Source organism: Pelobates fuscus, chromosome 1 (genome assembly GCF_036172605.1).
Source record: "Pelobates fuscus isolate aPelFus1 chromosome 1, aPelFus1.pri, whole genome shotgun sequence".
NCBI classification, from domain to species: domain Eukaryota; kingdom Metazoa; phylum Chordata; class Amphibia; order Anura; family Pelobatidae; genus Pelobates; species Pelobates fuscus.
The window spans coordinates 450,739,636-450,758,864 of NC_086317.1; the positions used below are offsets into that span (position 1 = coordinate 450,739,636).

Sequence of the window (19,229 nt, forward strand, 5' to 3'; positions counted from 1 at the left end):
CATCTACTTTGGCCTTAAATGTAAAATTCACTTAGAATTTCTGACAGTTCTCACCGAGCTGAATAAACCTATGGCCTTCAACCACCACATGTGGCCGTGTGAGCAGTGTATGTCCAGTGTCACTAAAGGGCTAACATAACATAACATTACACAGAGACACAGGAAGTGAAACATTGAAAAGAAAAATAACATATTCCCCCGAATCGCAACGTTCTGCACCAGCAACAAGAAAAGGAACAAACTATAACATACAAACAATGTGCTCACTGTAATTAAGATCTAGTCACAGCCAGATACATTTGGTTACAACAAACACAAAGGTTCAAGGTTGCCATAAAAATACTTCATAATGCAAAAACACAGCTTCATTTATTACCACGGAAGTACTAGTATCCAAACAGTCATTGACATTTGTTGAACAGGTGACTTACCAGGAGGTAACTTACCACGGTTTTAGGGTTTACACCATAATTTGACATATAGCCATTGTACAGCCCTCCGGAATATGTTGGCACTGAATATACTGCTAACACATATAAATGCAACTAGTTTAGAGTTTGTGCATAAAAGTGTAACAAGACAATTCCTGAAAGGTTTTTTTTAACGTTATGCTCAATAGATTATATTACAGAAAAAAACTAGTAATATCTCACTTGCCCTCGAGCTGCACAGTATATGTAACAGGTGAACTTGTAAAAGGTAGTTTCACCTTTTACAATAATTCCATAGGGGCAGTAAACAAAGCAGGGAATTTCACAGTAACTGTAACCTAGGCCGTGCAGTTTCTTTTACTACAAAATGGAATTTATCAGGGATGTAAAAAAACGGGTTTTAATTGTACAGCACTAAATTATACTATATGTTATATGTGTATATAAAACAATTCCGTTTTAAAATTGTGATACTTTTTCCCAGCGACAAAATTAAATTTAATGTAAACCGGATCTGTTTCGCTGACTAACGTAGGTTGGATCACTTTACCACATAATCAGGTTCCAGTTCACTTACAGACAGAGCACATTCAGCATTAAAGGGTTTATCCATGCACCATGAGCACTTATAATGTGAAGTGGTCATGGTGCTTGGAGTCAGGGCCGGTGCAAAGAATTTTAGGTACATAGGCAAAGATGCATTTTTCTGCCCCCCCCAAAAAACATCTTCACCTGTGCCTCTTAACCTCCCTTTTGTGTGACTCCTTTTCTCCCAGCCCCCTTGTGTCTTTTACTCTTCCCAGCTCCTTTGTGTGTGTCTCTTTCCTTCTCAAGCCCCGCTGTGTGTGTTTCACTTCCAGCCCCTCTCCCCGTCCCTTAATGGTCCCCTCCCTTCTCTGACCCTTACTGTTCCTATCCCCTCTCTCCTCCTTTCCCTGTCCCTTAGTGTTCCTCTCCCCTCCCCCCTCTGTTCCCTGTCCAGGGGCGGACTGACCGGTCGGGCACTTCGGACGTGGTCCGAGGGGCCGGCCGGCAGGGGGGCCCGCCGCAGCCGTGCACATAACATAATGTGCACGGACTTCAAAATAATTTTGCAGGCGATCGGGGGGCCGGCTTGGCGCAGCAATATTTACCTCTATAGGAGGAGGAGGGGCCCGGTCCTGTACGCGGAGGTGCGTCAACGTCACTACGTGATGCGATGACGTCGACAGGCGCCGCCTGCACGGGACCGGAAGCCGTGCTGTGCGGAAGGATTCTAAGTGGGGTCGGCCCTCTTCAGATCCCGCCAGCCAGCCAGCAAGCAAGCAATGCCAGCTCACAGGTCAGCAAGGCCCCCAGCCCACAGCCAGCCAGCCACAGGCCCCAGCCAGCCACAGGCCCCCAGCCACAGGCCCCAGCCAGCCACAGGCCCCAGCCAGCCACAGGCCAGCCAGCCACAGGCCCTAGCCACAGGCCAGCTAGCCACAAGCCCGCCAGCCACAGGCCCCAGCCACAGGCCAGCCAGCCACAGACCCCAGCCAGCCACAGGCCAGCCAGCCACAGGCCCTAGCCACAGGCCAGCCAGCCACAGGCCCCAGCCACAGGCCAGCCACAGTCCCCAGCCAGCCACAGGCCCAAGCCAGCCACAGGCCCTAGTCACAGGCCAGCCAGCCACAGGCCTTAGCCACAGGCCAGCCAGCCAGCCACAGGCCCCAGCCAGCCACAGGCCCCAACCTGCCCCAGGCCCCAGCCAGCCACAGGCCCCCAGCCACAAGCCAACCAGCCAGCCACAGGCCCCTGCCAGCTACAGGCCCTAGCCACAGGCCAGCCAGCCACAGGCCCTAGCCACAGGCCCCAGCCACAGGCCCCAGCCAGCCACAGGCCAGCCAGCCACAGGCCCCAGCCAGCCACAGGCCAGCCAGCCACAGGCCCCAGCCAGCCACAGGCCCCAGCCAGCCACAGGCCAGCCAGCCACAGGCCTTAGCCACAGGCCAGCCAGCCACAGGCTCCAGCCGCCGGCCACAGGCCACAGCCAGCCACAGGCCTTAGCCACAGGCCAGTCAGCCACAGGCCCCCAGCCAGCCACAGGCCCCCGGCCAGTCACAGGCCAGCCAGCCAGCCACAGGCCAGCCAGCCACAAGCCAGTCAGCCAGCCACAGGCCAGTCAGCCAAAGGCCAGTCAGCCAGCCACAGGCCAGCCAGCCCACAGGTGCCAGGCCACCAGCAAGCCCACAGGCCAGCCAGAGGCCCCAGCCACAGGCCAGCCAGCCCACAGGTGCCAGGCCACCAGCCAGCCCACAGGCCAGCCAGCCCCAGACAGCCCAAGGCCCCCAGCCAGGCAGCTTACAGGCCCCTGGCCAGGCCAGCCAGCCCCAGGCGCCAGGCCACCAGCAAGCCCACAGGCCTGCCAGCCCCAGACCCCCAGCAGGCCTACAGGGCAGCCAGCAAGTCAGGCCCACAGGCCAGCCAGTCAGGCCCACAGGTGCCAGGCCACCAGCAAGCCCACAGGCCAGCAGCCAACCAGCCACAGGCCAGTAGCCGGCCAGCCACAGGCCAGCAGCCGGCCAGCCACAGGCCAGTCAGCCACAGGCCAGCAGCCGGCCAGTCAGCCACAGGCCATCAGCCGGCCAGTCAGCCACAGGCCAGCCGCCGGCCAGTCAGCCACAGGCCAGCAGCCGGCCAGTCAGCCACAGGCCAGCAGCCGGCCAGCCAGCCACAGGCCAGCAGCCGCCCACAGGTCAGCCACAGGCCAACAGCCAGCCACAGCTGCCCACAGGCCAGCAGCCAGGCACATGCCAGCAGTCGCCCACAGCTGCCCACAGCCACCCACAGGCCTGCCAGCCCCAGGCGCCAGGCCACCAGCAAGCCCACAGACCTGCCAGCCCCAGACAGCCCACAGGACAGCCAGCCAGCCTAAAGGCAAGCCAGCCCACAGGACAGCCAGTCAGGCCCCCAGCCAGCCCACAGGCCAGCAGCCGGTCACAGGCCAGCAGTCGGCCACAGGTCAGCCACAGGCCAGCAGCCGGCCACAGCCACCCACAGGCCAGCAGCTGCCCAGCCCACAGGCCAGCCAGCCCACAGGCAAGCCGGCCAGCCAGCCCACAGGCGCCAGGCCACCAGCAAGCCCACACAAATGCTCCTGTCTGATAGCAGTGTACTGCTGCTCTAGGGACAGGTGGTTGTCCTTGGTTGGGCCATGATGGTCGGGCCCTGTTTCGGGGACAATCTCTTTGTACATGTCCTAGTTGGTTGCAGGTATGGCATCGGATATGTGCCCGGTTGTTGTATCTGGGAGGCTGCTGATGGTAGGCCCCTCCTGGCCGGGGAGGGTCGACCACGGTAGGTCGGTGGATGCTTGTGTGAGGAAATACTTTAGATGATGGGCGCTGCTCCCGTCTGGTGTCCTGGTGCTCGTCAGCTAGTTTAGCGGCTTCTTGTAAGGTACAGGGTTTACGATCCCTTACCCAGTTCTGCAGTTCTGGGGATAATCTCTTGTAGAACTGTTCCAATAGTAACAGTTGCATGATATCCTGCTGGGTGGTGGCTTGTGCTGCCTCAACCTACCCGGTGGCTGCTCGTTGTAGGCGATGTGCGAACTCAGCGTGTGAGTCCTTCTCCTGCTTTCTCAGTTCCCGGAACTGAAGTCGGTATGCCTCAGGTGTAATGGCATATCGTGCTAGGAGGGCTTGTTTTACCTTCTGGTAGTCCCTGCTGTCCTCCTCAGATACGGCTCTGTACGCTTCTGCTGCGTGGCCTGATAGGTTACCAGCTAGCAGGGGTACTTGATCGTGAGGGCTGATCGCATGCAGTTTGCATAACCTTTCAAAGTCCTTCAAGTAGCCATCAATGTCGCCCTCTGTGTCCGTAAAGGATTTAAAAGCTTGGTAGGGAATCTTTGCTTTCCCTGGCAAGATGTGAACAGGCGTTGTGGCTCCTTCCCCCGCTTGCTGGTTCATCTGCCACCTTCGAAGCATGATGTATTCCTGCACATCTGTATAAACCCTGTCAGCCATCTGGTCAGCTAGGGCTGGTGGAAATAAAGCCATCCTGCTCCTATATTCCTTAGCAAATTCTGTTTGCTCCTCCTCCCTTGGAGGTGCTGCAGCAGCTGCGGCTCTGTCTCCTTCCATGAGCTCTGCGATTAGAACAGCCTTTGCTTTGTTGCTTGCTATTCTCCCTCTCGCTTCTAATAATTCCTTTAATGTGTTCCGTTTCAAAAGGGTATAATCCGTTTCCATTCACCGGCTGTTCGTGTGTTTTTCCGTATTCCCGAACTCCGGTTTCATCCGAATGGTTTAACTCACGGATTGTTGTTTCTTCCTTTCTGTTCGTTTAAATTCCTGCCGAACGCTTCTGTGAGATCCCATCGCTTGCCACCAATTGTAGCGGAGTAGAGGTATTATCCAAGGTATCTTCGCTGGTAGACAGGAAAGGCAATCCAAACAGGTACAAGAAAGGCAGCGTAGTTACAATCCCTTCCCTCCAAGAACTAGACGACACATAGCTTGGAGGTCAACTGAGGCTTTAATCACACACTTCCAGTATTTATGGGATTTACCATGCAAGCGGTCTCCCTACAGACAATTCAGGGGTTATACAGTAGGGGACTACATGGGAAACTGAACAATCTGGATATTTCCCCCAGCAGCCCCTGCTGCACACGAGGGATACTCCCACTAAAATATACAGTTAAGTGGATTATCCCTCGGTGCAGCAGAACATACAATTTACAATAAAATGCATAACTTTTATAATATTCGTCTGATTTAAACGAATGGGCATTCGGCAGATAGCTGGGGTCTGAGCGCACAATTCGTGAAAGTACCGCTCAGATCTTAGCATAAATAACCGAACGCCGCACAAAATCAACATTACATTCAAGTTACATCCAAACTACCGATTAACTGTAGGGAACCACTTTACCGAAAGACCAGGGCTCCCGAACGGCTTGGAAGTCCAGCGGTATTCGTGCCGCCGAGTAGCCGATTTTAGCTCCAGGCGCTCGACGACCAAATACCGCTGGGCTAACATAGGATCCAAGATGGCCGACCGCCGCGTGGTCGGTAGCCGAACGACGGCCACCCTGAATCCTCTTAATTTATCGATTGCAACAACGTTGCAATCCTTAATGAGAGCCACACGACCTCCTGAGGGTGGTCTCCCTTCGGCAGTTTGTTCGCTTCACGAACAGAGATGGAATTCACTGTTCGTGGAATGATTACATGAATGCCGACGGGTTTTTATACCGCCAGCATGCGAACGCCATAGACCTGAAACACATTTTACACACGCATACCCTTGGTTCTTAAAGTGGTACATACATATTCAAGAAAATACAGTTTTAAAGTGGCTGCTGCTGCCACACTGACATACACACTCACTCACACACACTGACAGACACACACACACACAAACTCACAGACATACATACTTACACACACATACTCACATGCACACACACGCACTGACATACACACTCACTCACACACACACACACACTGACAGACACACACACAAACTCACAGACACACATACTCACATGCACACACACACTGACATACACACTCACTCACTCACACACACACTGACAGACACACACAAACTCACAGACACATATACTCACAGGCACACATACTCACAGACACACATACTCACACACAAACTCACAGACACACATACTCACATGCACACACTGACATACACACTCACTCACTCACACACACACACTGACAGACCACACAAACTCACAGACACACATACTCACAGAAATTAATAATATAAATTTAATTTAAATTTCCCACCCAGCCTCCCTACCTGGAGAGCTGGCGTGGGTCTCTCATTGGTGGTCAAGTGGGGCTGCTGGGAGGCGTGCGGCTGAACTGGATTGCGAGGTGGCGAGGGAGCTCTGATCTCTCTGATCTGCTCCCTCGCAGGCTGTTTTCAAATGCCGCGGGAGCCGGAATATGACGTCATATTCCGGCTCCCGCGGCATCAGCAAAAGGCGCGCGAGGGAGCAGATCAGAGAGATCAGAGCTCCCTCGCCACCTCGCAATCCAGTTCAGCCGCACGCCGCACCCGGGGTTTCCAGGAGGTGACCTGGCAGGAGGGAGCACTTACCTCCTGCCGGTCACTGGAATTTTGTGCCCCCAGAGCCGGTGCGCCCTAAGGCGGCCGCCTGTGCCGCCTTATGGACGCGCCAGCCCTGTTTGGAGTCTGTCTTTATGTGCTGAGTTCCACTATGAAATGCTGCACTTACAATATATCTTTTTGCCGCCAAAGGTGTAACTCCATAAGTGTTCTGGGTGGGCTAATATAATTTTTGGTGCATGCTGAATCTGTTATCAGGAGGAACACATCAACATTTGATGATGACATATAGAAGAGAAACATATCACAGGACTTTTCTGACAAAGACAACTTCACAGATGATATTGGCAAATTTGAGAAAAACAAACACTGGTTGGTTAATTAATAGTTATATGTGTTTTAGTACAATCAAACATGGAATGTATGATATTAACTTTAGAAAAGATGATGGTATAAGGTTAAAGTATCAATATAGTGGCAGGAACACAAACATGTATTCCTGACCCTATAGGGTTAAAACCACCATCTAGCCACCCTGGTCCCCTCATGTCTCCCTAAATATAGAAAAATCTTACTTGTATTAAAGTCTGCAGCTGTTTTTTTGTGCCTGTTTCCTTTAGACCTGCCTAATGCCTGCTGACATAATCCGAAGTGGTAGCCTAATCCAATCACAATGCTTCCCAATAGGATTGGCTGAGACTGACAAAGAGGCAGCTCAGGGGCAGAGCCACCACAATTCAAACACAGCCCTGGCCAATCAACATCTCCTCATAGAGATGAATTGAATCAATGAATCTCTATGAGGAAAGTTCAGTGTCTGCATACAGAGGGAGGAGATACTGAATGTTTGGATTCATTATAGGCAGCCATGACCCAGGAAGGATCTCTAACAGCCATCTGAGGAGTGGCCAGTGAAGTTATCACTAGGCTGTAATGTAAACACTGCATTTTCTCTGAAAAGACAGTGTTTACAGCAAAAAGCCTGAAGGTAATGATTCTACTCACCAGAACAAATTCAATAAGCTGTAGTTGTTCTGGTGACTATAGTGTCCCTTTAAATATTGTATTATGATATAATGATTTGTTTAGTTGGATAAGAAATAGGATAAGATGCAGATAATATTGGTTCACTGAAATCGAATACAATGCAGAAGAGTTTATGGTTATTGGCCTAGACGCAAAACAATAGTCTAAGAGTTCACTTTTCTACAGTCGATCAGTTATGAGTTGTTTCCTTCTGGAGCTATTCAATTGCAGTCCATACAGGGGTTTGACTTATCTTTATGATTAATTGGAGATTTCCCTGGCTTTTACTTTGGATTCAATAAGTGTAAGTGTAGTGAATAAGTATTGGGAAGCAGAAGACATTTTGCGACAAAAATAATTGAAAGATAGCATTTTATAAATAAAAATACCTATATAGAACTAAAATCCCAGCTCCCCTTAAAACTCTTGCATTTTACCAAAACAGGCCTAAATTCAAAGTCCTAAATATCCTGTGAAGTGGATTATCCATTTAAATTGGGGTCGAAGTGCGCACATGCTCTGTAACAGTGGCATTATACTGGGACTACATTGCATGCTCCAGAGTTCCCAGGGGTGTAAGGAACTGAATTCGGTAAGAGAACACCGAAGACTCAGACCAGGGAAGATAGATACTATTTTCACTCCTAAATACAATTCCAAGGAAGACAAAACTAAAGGGACGAATTTAGGTAAGAGGCATCTCAAAAAAAATTCTGCCTACATAAAGGCTGATGTCCTAACATGGCCATGATAGGAAACGTAATTAGTTTCATTCTTCAAAACTAGTAGTGGTACAATAAGTACTACTGAACCTAACTTCGTAAGACCTGCACTTGTAGGCTGTTTACGGAGTTCTTGACAGGCTGAACCTCATCTGAAGACCCATGGTACACATGAGAAGTTGGCCAAAAAATAAAAAGAATGCTTATAAGAAATTCCTGCCTGTACGACTAAGGACAGAAAAAAGACTGTGGAATTGAAGGTGGGGCCTTCAATACCACAAAGACTGTAGAATGTCGATTCCCTGTTTTGATCCAGCTGAGTTACCTATAAGTAATGCTTTCAGTATTAGCCAGAAAACAGTTTTTAATCTTCTAAGACCTCTCTGCTCCTTGGGCTAATGAGGAAACATTAGCCTGAGAATCAGTGGGTGGCTGTGACTGGCTGACTGCGCCGCTTTCATCCTAGCGCCATGCCAATTGCTGGTATAAATAGGTATTGCTTGAAGGAAGTGTGTAATCTCTGCCTTAGTCACACCCCCTATAGGGTCAGGTAGCCTTATTTAGAGTTAAACTACTGGAAAATGGTTTAAAACTGAAGGAGGGGATAGCGCAATGCAACTGCAGGGGAATAATATACATACCAAGACTGCTCCATTAAGCTAAAGGTTGTTTAGATGCATATAGTGCCCCTTTAAAAGTAACAGAGGACTAAAGCCACAGCAGTGAAGTCTGGTTAACACTCAGAAAAGCTTTCTGTTATGCTGGAAATACCTTTACCACTCAGTAAAAAAACCATACACAGATTCTCAAAGGAACACTATAGGGTGAGCAATACAAACGTGTATTCCTGACCATATAGTGTCAAAAACACTATCTAGGTGACAGGCCCACCCTTGCGTCCCTTAAAGAAGGTAAAAACTTACCTTTATTCCAGAACTGCGCACACCTGCCAGTGCTGGTCCCGTGCCCAATCCACCTCCTTGGCGGAAATACTCAGAATTGACAATCTCACATGAAAGCATTAGATTGGCTGAGATCGTCAATTCTGATAATCTCAGCCAACGTGGCAGAGCCAAAAACTGTGCTGGCCAGTCAACATCTCCTCATAGAGATGCATTGAGTGTAGAGACACTGAATATCAGCAACACTGACCCAGGACACACCTCTAGTAGTCAACTGAGTGACTGAATCTTGAGGTGTCCCTAGGCAGTAAGGTAAACACTGTTTTCTCTGAAAAGGCAGTTTTTACATGGAAATGCCTGCAAAGACAGGCTATTGCCACCAGAACCACTACATTAAGCTGTAGTTGTCCTGGATACTTAAGTGCCCCTTTAATTTTCTCAAATTACTTTAAGAAATTAATTAACAACTTCTCCATTATGCTGCAAATTACTGCCATGACCAGCAAGGAAGACACTATCAAATGTCTTCTCAAGCTTTAACAATATGTAATGCCCTAAAACTAGCTGCCTCATCTTTCCCAGTTTTGACTCATCCCAACAATAACATACTTTTTGTACCAGAGGTAGATTTCGTCACTCTCTACTCCAAAATGTCTTTCTTCAGCAATGTTAGTTTGTCTAACTCAGAAGCCATGACTTTTGCAGTAAGGAACAACTTACAAATATCTACACTCTGATGGTTATGGTTCTAATTCAGACTGAGAATCTTTTATGGTTACCTGAAGCTAAATTCTGATCCCCTAAGCTCCCTTTGGTCACTGATGTCTTGCTTCACGTATTCCACGCGACCAGACTGAGGCACAGTTTGACAACTTACCTAGGTCCTGCTGGGCACAGCCTGTTTCAGGTCTGCTACTGTAGGAGAACCTAGTTAGCAAGTAGGGCCAATCTCATTAGCTAGAGGCATTCTTAGATCAGCTGTGCTTTCATTTTATAAAGATATCGTGCTGCTCCTGCATTAAAACAGATGCAGAACTGTCACCAATAGAAACCAAATACCGTATATACTCGAGTATAAGTCGAGTTTTTCAGCAAATCTTTTGTGCTGAAAAACCCCAACTCGACTTATACTCAAGTCAATGTCTGTATTATGGCAATTTACATTGCCATAATACAGACAGGGGGCTGTGTGCGTTTACTTACCTCTCCTGCAGCTCCCTTCTCCTCCGCGCCGGTCCGGTCAGCACCTCTGTCAGCTCCCAGTGTAAGTCTCGCGAGAGCCGTAGTGCGGTCATAGTGCGGCTCTCGCGAGGCTTACACTGGGAGCTGACAGGACCGGCGCGGAGAAGGGGGCTGACATGAGCTGCAGGAGAGATAAGTACTTCCTGCCAGTCCCCTCCTCCCCCACTGAACTGCCAATGCCACTGGACCACCAGGGAGTGAGAGCCCCCCTCCCTGCCATGTATCAAGCAGGGAGGGGGGACGAAAAAAATTAAATAAAAATATAAATAATAAAAATATTAATAATAATTAAAAAAATATATAAAATAAAAAATACAACAAAAAAATTATTAAAATAATTAATAAAAATGCCCACCCCCCACCAAGGCTCTGCAACACACACTGCATTCATTATATACACACACACTGTAAATAAATATTCAATTAATATAATTTTTTTAGGATCTAATTTTATTTAGAAATTTACCAGTAGCTGCTGCATTTCCCACCCTAGTCTTATACTCGAGTCAATACGTTTTCCCAGTTTTTTTGGGTAAAATTAGGGGCCTCGGCTTACATTTGGGTCGGCTTATACTCGAGTATATACACGGTAAGTTGTTAAACCATACTAAAACGGACATCAGAATGTTGAATGGCAGGGCACCCTTGGCACCACAGCCAATTCTAATAACAAAGTTCCTCAATAAACTCGAGGTTAGTCCCTGCAAGTATCCAAGAGACCCTTGGTCTATTTATCAATGGATAGTGTGGACTTCCCAGTTTCTTCTTATGAACATGGACCCCTTCCTAAATAGCCCATTTTTGCCTCCCTACCTAAGCATCGTTATTCATGGATTGTTGCAGGATCTTTGGGAAAGTAAGTCTCTTCCAAGGATAGAGGGGAGCGCTTGCAAAGACTGCAGTCTTAGTAATAAGAACTGCAACATGTATTCACTGGGGATATATCTGCTAAACATTACTTGTGTTGAGTAGTCCTTTGCTGTCAACAATATATATTAAAAAAAAAAAAAGAAACATTTTTGTTTTCAAATCAAAATGTTCTGCAAACACTTCCAAAGCCTAAATTTCTACAGCAGAATATCTATACTTTAATTGTGAAATTGACTCCAATTTTGTTCAGGTTAATATACTCTAAAAATAGCTAATTGCTCATTGTTTCCATATAAAAACAGTACCTCCCCCCCATCAATGCATTATCTTATTGAATTAATTTGTGTGTTTTAAGGGCTGTGAAAATAGTAGACTAGTGCACAAATCTATTTCACCTGTGATGGATGAATTAAATGTCTCAGTCTACAGTGCAACAAATTGATCCATCTATAATCCCAGGCAAATGTAATTGTTCTGGTTTAGATTAACAGGCATTTGATTCATCCATTGCAGTTGAAAAGGATTTGCACACAAGTCTATCAAATTGGACAGCACCTTTACTTGTTCTGAGTTGAGGCGAATTATCAATTAAAAAAAAAAATAAAAAACGACGAGTAATGCTAGCAGCAGCAAAAGAGACAACTCCGATTACAAAATAAACTATTTTTATTCATGAAAACATAATTTCTATTAGGCAATATTTACACATAAGCCTCAGCTTATGAAAGAAATGTCCGTACTGTGCCTTTGATTGTGCCTCTGCAAATTGGGCATTTTCTGAGAGACGGAGCACAGTCCTTACACACTACTAAATGTCCACAAGGGATAAAAACAATAGAGACTTCCTGGTCCATGCAAATCTTGCATGTTCTTTCTTCTTGGAGCCTTCTTAGCTGTTCTTCTACAGGTAGATCTACAAGAAACAAATGCACATGGTTAGTGCTCATATAGGCACTACTGAACATTAATATTGCCATAATAGGCCATCTAAGAGCTATCATTAGTAAGAAAAGGGATGTGTAAAATAATTGGAAAGCATGAAATACACAGTTATGAGTGTTTTTTCCTTTTTGTTTTAAATCCTTACAAAGCTATAAATGTTTGAATGCACACTGTTTATAGTTACCTGAATAGTCATCCGATAATTTTAAAGACTGTTCCACTAAAAAAGAAAAACAAAAAAGAAAGAGAGTTAGAAAAACAACTGCATCTGAATACGTACTGTTCCAAGATGTAGGACATGTAAATGAAAGAGCCGATCTACGCATGTTGTAAGTTAGGTCAGTGTACATGAAAGGACATCTACCACAAATTGTGTGCAGACGGCCAATGTGCCAAATAAATATACTTTGTATCTAAAGCTACCATCGTTATTATCATAAAAGGACAACTGCCTTATTTAAGCAAAGCAGTTTTAGATTTTTATAAATATCAAAAGAATGGTTTTAGCAAACCCATACAAACTGGAACTTAATGTGAATAATGATAATTTTAGAGATCTCACATTCTATAAATTAACAGTGTCTATGCTATTTAGTGATCTAACAATAACTGCCCTACAGATTACATAAGGTAAAGCCATCTGACTGTGAAACTGCAGACATGATTCTCTGTCAGAGTGGGCAACAAGAATGCTCTTGCTGATCAGACTTCTACTCTCCAGTACAAACAGTACCTAAAGCAATACAAAAGAAAAAACAAACAAGCAAACCACAACTTACAATATAATTCCTTGTAAAGGTCTGCATCATATTCCTTAAGACAGTTTTTGAATGCTAGAACTGCATTTTTCCCTCTTGCTAGAATGGTTTCGATCAGTTCTTGTGCTTGCAGAGCAGGTGGGGTTTTTTGCTTTATGGACTCGTTTTCAGGTGTGGTTATGATATGAGATGAATGAAGGTCGTTCAGAATGAGAAGTGAGCAGGTCAAGCGTTGTGACAGAGCGACTCGACTTTTTCTGATCACAATGATTTCATCTACAGAAAGAAAATAATAAAATAATATTGGCAAATTAGCTTTTACAGACAAGCTTTACAAAGATTTAATGTGGTGTTTGTAATTCAAGCCAGGCTTTAAATTGTATACAATGTTTTCATTAGCTTTAGTTTGAGAATCAGAGGATTTTGTTTGAAGCTAGCTGGGATTTGCAACAGGTATTTTTTGCTTGTAAAACTTTTCTTCACCAAATTTCACATTATTTATATGAGCGGTAGGAAAACTTTGTTTCTCCAGTCATTGTTGGCCACATTTCACATGAGACAGAGCTGCTATTTGACTAGTTAGAACGTATGAGAAATGTATTTCAAAACAGAAATTACCTGATGTTGTTTCTTCTGCTTGTCTGTCACGTTCCTCTTCAGTCTGCTCGTCTTGGGCACTTAGAATATCAGATATGAGCAGAGCAATATCTTTGTAGTTTTCTCCACTTGTTAACATCTTACTTTGTACAGTCTGCTTGACTAATCTTCTATTAAAACCCATTTCCAGGGCAGTCAGAACTACTTCTGTGTTCATCATAACATCATCTTCCGGGCTGGTGTCAGTTCCCAAACGGATAACTGAAAAGAAACAGATGTTCACCATTAGGTGTAGAAATGTTTCACGTCCACCTAAGTTCTCATAGTGCGACCATTCCCTAAATTCAATCAAATTAACTTTTACACAACATTATGAACTAGGCAACAAAAGTGAAACACACAAGTTGCCCACTAAAAACCCAAAGCAAACCACTAATCCCGTTTCAATCACACAATGTATACAATAAAGTAATAAAAATATTTGTAAGGTTTGGTTAAAACTTTAACTGAAGTTAACTTACTTGGTTGGTACTGTGCTTCATTGTTCTGTATATCGGAACTTGAAAGTAACTAAAATATAAAAATATATAACTAGTGAGGCAAAAACAGTGTAGAGAATAAAATAGGTTAAAAAAAAGAAAACCTGGGTGTTCTAGTTTAAGCAAGGATGTATGTAGATTATACAAAGAGAATAGACAATATATTGCCATGAAATAGAGTATCATCCTGCTTTTTAAACAGACAATATGGGGCACCAATTACATGGAACATGCATGGAGTTAACTCCACTGCATAGTTCATCACAATAAAAATGCTTTAAAAAGTTTACTGGTATGAGGAAACGAGGAACATCAACAAAGATAACAAAGATAGGCTGTTCTTTTACTTTGTGATGGTTGGGTACTAAGGGTCGCTTTCAATAGTTTCACTATTCCAGGTCATAAATTACAGATAAGCACAAATTCTGAGCCCCTACTTGAAGATAAACTGATCATTCTATTAGATATTAAATTATAACATATGACCCTGACTCTGTCCTCTCGTGGTTTTCCTCTCATCTCTCCCAACGCTCATTCAGTGTCTCTTTTTCTAATGATACCTCCTCCCCTCGTCCTGTCTCGGTTGGAGTCCCCCAAGGCTCTGTCCTTGGTCCCCTTCTATTTTCTCTTTATACTGCCTCTCTTGGCAAACTTATTACCTCTTTTGGATTCCGCTACCACCTGTACGCTGATGACACCCAGCTATATCTCTCCTCCCGAGACCTCTCCCCTGCCGTCCTGCCACGTGTCACTGCTTGCCTTTCTTCCATCTCTGACTGGATGTCGTCCCGCTTTCTGAAACTCAATCTCTCTAAAACTGAGCTCATTGTCTTTCCTCCTCCTAATACTGATCCTCCTCTATCACTCTCCCGTCAAGTTTGTGCAGCCCACATCAGTCCATCCTTGCAAGCGCGCTGTCTTGGCGTCATACTTGATTCTGGCCTTACATCCAGCATGTTGCCAAATCCTGTAGATTCCATCTTAAAAACATAGCCCGCATCCGCCCCTTTCTTGCACCAGATACTACCAGGGAGCTTGTCCATGCTCTAGTAATTTCCTGCATGGATTATTGTAACCCTCTCCTGATCGGTCTTCCCAAAAGCCTGCACCGCTACAGTCCGTAATGAACGCTGCTGCCAGACTGATTTTCCTCTCTAGTCGTTTCTCTCACACCTCACCCCTCTGTCAGTCCTTACATTGGCTTCCTGTATGCTACAGGAGTCAATTCAAGGTACTAATTCACACCTATAAAGCACTGAACAACTCTAGCCCCTCTTATATCTCCTCACAGATCCATAGGTATGTCCCTTCTCGGTCTCTCCGCTCGTGACCACCTCCTGTCCGTTGTCCGCATCGCCAACTCACGCTTGCAGGACTTCTCGCGGGCGGCTCCCTTCCTATGGAATAGCCTGCCTACCTCCATCAGACTCTCCCCTAGTCTTGCATCTTTTAAGAAGTGCCTTAAAACCCATCTCTTTAGGAAAGCTTATGGCCTCCCAGAGTAACCTCTACCTCACATACCCGTCTCTTGCTCTCTCCTAAAGGGCAACCCACCTTATTTGACTGCAAATTCCTGTCCTAATGTGTTTTACACCCCACCTCCTATAGACTGTAAGCTCGATTGAGCATGGTCCTCTTCAACCTATTGTTCCCGTAAGTTCTTTGTAATTGTCCTATTTATAGTTAAATCCCCCTCTCATAATATTGTAAAGCGCTACGGAATCTGTTGGCGCTATATAAATGGCAATAATAATAATAATAATAATTATAATATAGCATTTTTCTGACTTACCTGATCAAGGAGATGTGGATATTTTTCTTGGATTTCATTAATGAAAGTCTGACCTTTTATATGCAATAAGAATTCACATCTGAAAAAAAAAAAAAAAATCATTTAAAGTGCTATCCCAGGAGCTTCACTAAACACTTTTCAAACTAAATCATAAAAAAAAAACATGCAACATTTTGTATAGAGTTCATTTACATATTCTAGTAAAATACTTATCCATTACTTTTGAATTTCCTAAACACTAATGATTGGGTGTGGAGGGGAGGGGGGGGGGGGGGGGGGGAGGGAGGAAATGGGCAATGTAGTAGGTTAAAGCTATGCTTTGAGTTGAAATCTTCCAGTACACTATCAGAAACTCACCCTATGCAGGCATGCCTCCAACACAGGTTTATATATTTATATAGAGGAGCAAGAGAGATCACAAGTAGGAATGGTCAGATACTACGCAGTCCTTGGAGGAGAATGGAATGTATATGTACACACACACCAGTCATGTTACAAGAGAAGGCCTGCAGTGGCAAATATATAACTTTGGCTCATACCTCAAATTTGCTCTGATTTACATACTAATGTACTTTTAGAAATGTCTAGGCTTTAGAGATGTGCCATAAACGTTATTCAAGGCTGTCATAGTCAAACAGGCTCTGGCCTATCAGGAGTGCCAGTGGTACTTCAGATATTTGCTGGTGCAACCCAAACAGTGATTACAGGTGGTGAGGTACAAGCCTCAATTTACATATTGCAGCATTTAGAGAAAATTATATCAGATCACTTCTTCCCAGACTTGTGAACAGGAATCCGCTCTGGAGTAGAGCAAGCTGCAGCAGCAATCGCAGCTCCTGCCCTTGACCAGTACCCCAGGGAAGCCATCCACACTGCTAGATATACACAGAGCCGCAAGACAAGCTTCTCCCTCAAACAAATACAAAACACCCCAAACACACACACCCATCCACACAGTCCCCACAAACTGAACATCCCTGACGCAACCCCACAAGCAGCCTCTCACATTCAATACCACAAGCAGCCCCACATATATATACACACACACCACCAAACACGCAATGTGACAAATCAGTAAGATGAAAAGTATACACTTCTTCAAAACATGTCATCCTTTGGGAAGTGGTCAAAAGATATACATGAACAATTTATTTGCTGTGTAGGTCATGTGATTACCTGGGAAACCATTTAGCATGCTCAACCCATGGGTCATCTCCAGACTCCCAACATCTGAGGCCACCATCACAACAAAAGCACTTTACATCATCATTCCGTCCTTCAAAAAGAACAAGAAAAGAACATTAATAAAACATAACATATATTAATGATACTAAGGGTTATTTACCAGAAGGGAGAATTCAAAGTGATTTTTAAATTTGAGGCTAGAGTAGCTAAACTTAAAACATATTGGACTTAAAATATTTTTGTTCAGCTGTTTTAACAGATTCTTTCTTTGAATGATCTGCCAATCTAGCCAAAAAAAAGCACTGCAACAAATATGTAAAAATATCTTACCAACATAATAAAATCCAGCTTCCGATAGCTTTTTGGGTGTTACTGGGATTCTGGATGGCCAATTAACAAAGGTTTTCAGGCGAGAGGATGAGGTCTGCATGCTCACATTGGAAACACTGAACCTTGGTACTCTTGAACTACTGCTTTTTACAAATGGACATTCTGGGAAATGTCGTCGATGCTCTGACATGGCATTATCTTTTGGTTCCCAGTTATTTAATTTCCCATCACAGGCAAAGCAACAGACTTTGTCCCCTGGTCCTATGTAGTAAAATCCAGCCTTAGCAAGTTCAGTTGAATCAAGAAAAGTCAGTGGCCAAGTAGTGAAAGTGTGAAGTCTAGCTTCTTCTGTGGCCATGTGGGAAATGGACTCATTAATTCTAAGGTGGGACCGATCTTCAACAGCTCTTGATGCAACCGATTCTTGAGGAAAACTCATATAGCTTTGATTAATGTATTGAACTTCCACATCAGAACAGGCAGACGGTGGTTGACTGGCCAGAGAAGTCAGAGGGGAAAAGGCAGAATAAGATGACCCAAGATTTACTGCTGGTGCATTCTGGATGAAAGTGCAACTTGGGTATAACTTTTTATGTTTTTCAGCCGCATTGTCTCCTTTTTTCCAGTTGTCAAGCATCAGTCCACAAGTAAAGCATTTAACTTTGTCATCTACACCAGTGTAATAAAAACCAGCTTTGGCAAGACTTCGTTCAGACACTGGTACGTTGCTTGGAAACTTAGAATATGTTGACATGCGATAGAGTTCGCAAGAATAGTCGTACTGTATTTGACCCAAGTTGGGGTTTGATTTTAGAAGGTTTGCCAGGTATGGACTCCTGTTTAAAACTTCCATGATATAAGAGAGCAGAAAAAAAAGGTCGGGGAAATCTCTCTCTGGGAGTTAGTCATGTGCAAATATCCAATTAAAATGTGGGCAGTTGCAACTAAATGTACACTAGCTTTATAGCTCAGCAATTTATTGTTTCCAATAAAAGATTTCTGCCTGCTGAGACAAGTATCCTACTGGTACAAAGCTGTGGCCTACAACAGCAAGCATTTAGTTTTAGCCATGGGCTACTCTAGAACAATAGGAACAGCAGTCTGTTCAGACCGACCTGAATTACGCTTTTTTTTTTTTTTTTTTTTAAATGTGTCCTATACCAGCTTTAGGAAAAAGTAATCATTTGAAAAGACGGAATATAAAAAGTCGATCAGGAAGAAGGCTTAAATACCCGAACAACAACTTTAACTAAATCTTTCACAATATCTACTGACACTGAAATTCCAACCCAGTCAAGACATACCATGAAAAAAGTAGGGATTAATTTGTCTCAGTATTACTCCTATGCCTGACACTTTTAGACACTGGGCAAAGCTACCGCCATCTAGGAGTGTCAATCCCCCCCCCCCCAGCTGTCACCAATGACGGCAGCAGGGAATTGGCTTTATCTATGGAGGATGTGCAAGAGGACAGCAGTGACATCGGCTCCTGGCAGCTGAAGCGCCAGGAGCTGAAAAGGACCCGCCGGAATAAGATGGCAACACCCACGAGGGACAGGTTCAGGTAAGTAAAGTTCTATGCAAAGTTCCCAGACGGTGACAGTGCTGCTTTAAATCTTACATTAATAAATGTTGTGTTTCTTTATTAAAGGGTTACTCGCCTTTTCATCTCTTTTAAAAAAAAAAGCAACTTACATGCAACATGCTGAGTCGTCAAACACTATATAACCTGATGACTTGTACCTGTAGCAAAATGCACTGGTGACATCTCTGTACTTTAAAGTTGGAGCAGTAAATTAGATGGGTCACACATTAATCTAAGGAGGG

At 44.8% G+C, this 19,229-nt stretch overlaps 1 protein-coding gene across 2 annotated transcripts in view; it reads right to left on the reverse strand.

Moving 5' to 3' along the window:
* Positions 1–18,523, reverse strand: part of BIRC2 (baculoviral IAP repeat containing 2) — an 86,425-nt gene extending 67,902 nt beyond the window's left edge. Inside the window, exons 1-8 of one of the 2 annotated variants that reach the window (XM_063430422.1) lie at positions 17,403–18,522; positions 17,064–17,163; positions 15,888–15,966; positions 14,078–14,126; positions 13,578–13,817; positions 12,981–13,235; positions 12,386–12,421; positions 11,908–12,172 (exon numbers count right to left, since the gene is read on the reverse strand). In XM_063430422.1, coding sequence (XP_063286492.1) covers positions 11,979–12,172; positions 12,386–12,421; positions 12,981–13,235; positions 13,578–13,817; positions 14,078–14,126; positions 15,888–15,966; positions 17,064–17,163; positions 17,403–18,255 — 1,806 coding nt within the window. In that variant the 5' untranslated portion in view covers positions 18,256–18,522 and the 3' untranslated portion in view covers positions 11,908–11,978. Of the gene's footprint in view, positions 1–11,907; positions 12,173–12,385; positions 12,422–12,980; positions 13,236–13,577; positions 13,818–14,077; positions 14,127–15,887; positions 15,967–17,063; positions 17,164–17,402 lie in introns of those variants that run through there. The other variant, XM_063430431.1, reaches the window with a different exon arrangement.
* Positions 18,524–19,229: the final 706 nt, after the last annotated feature.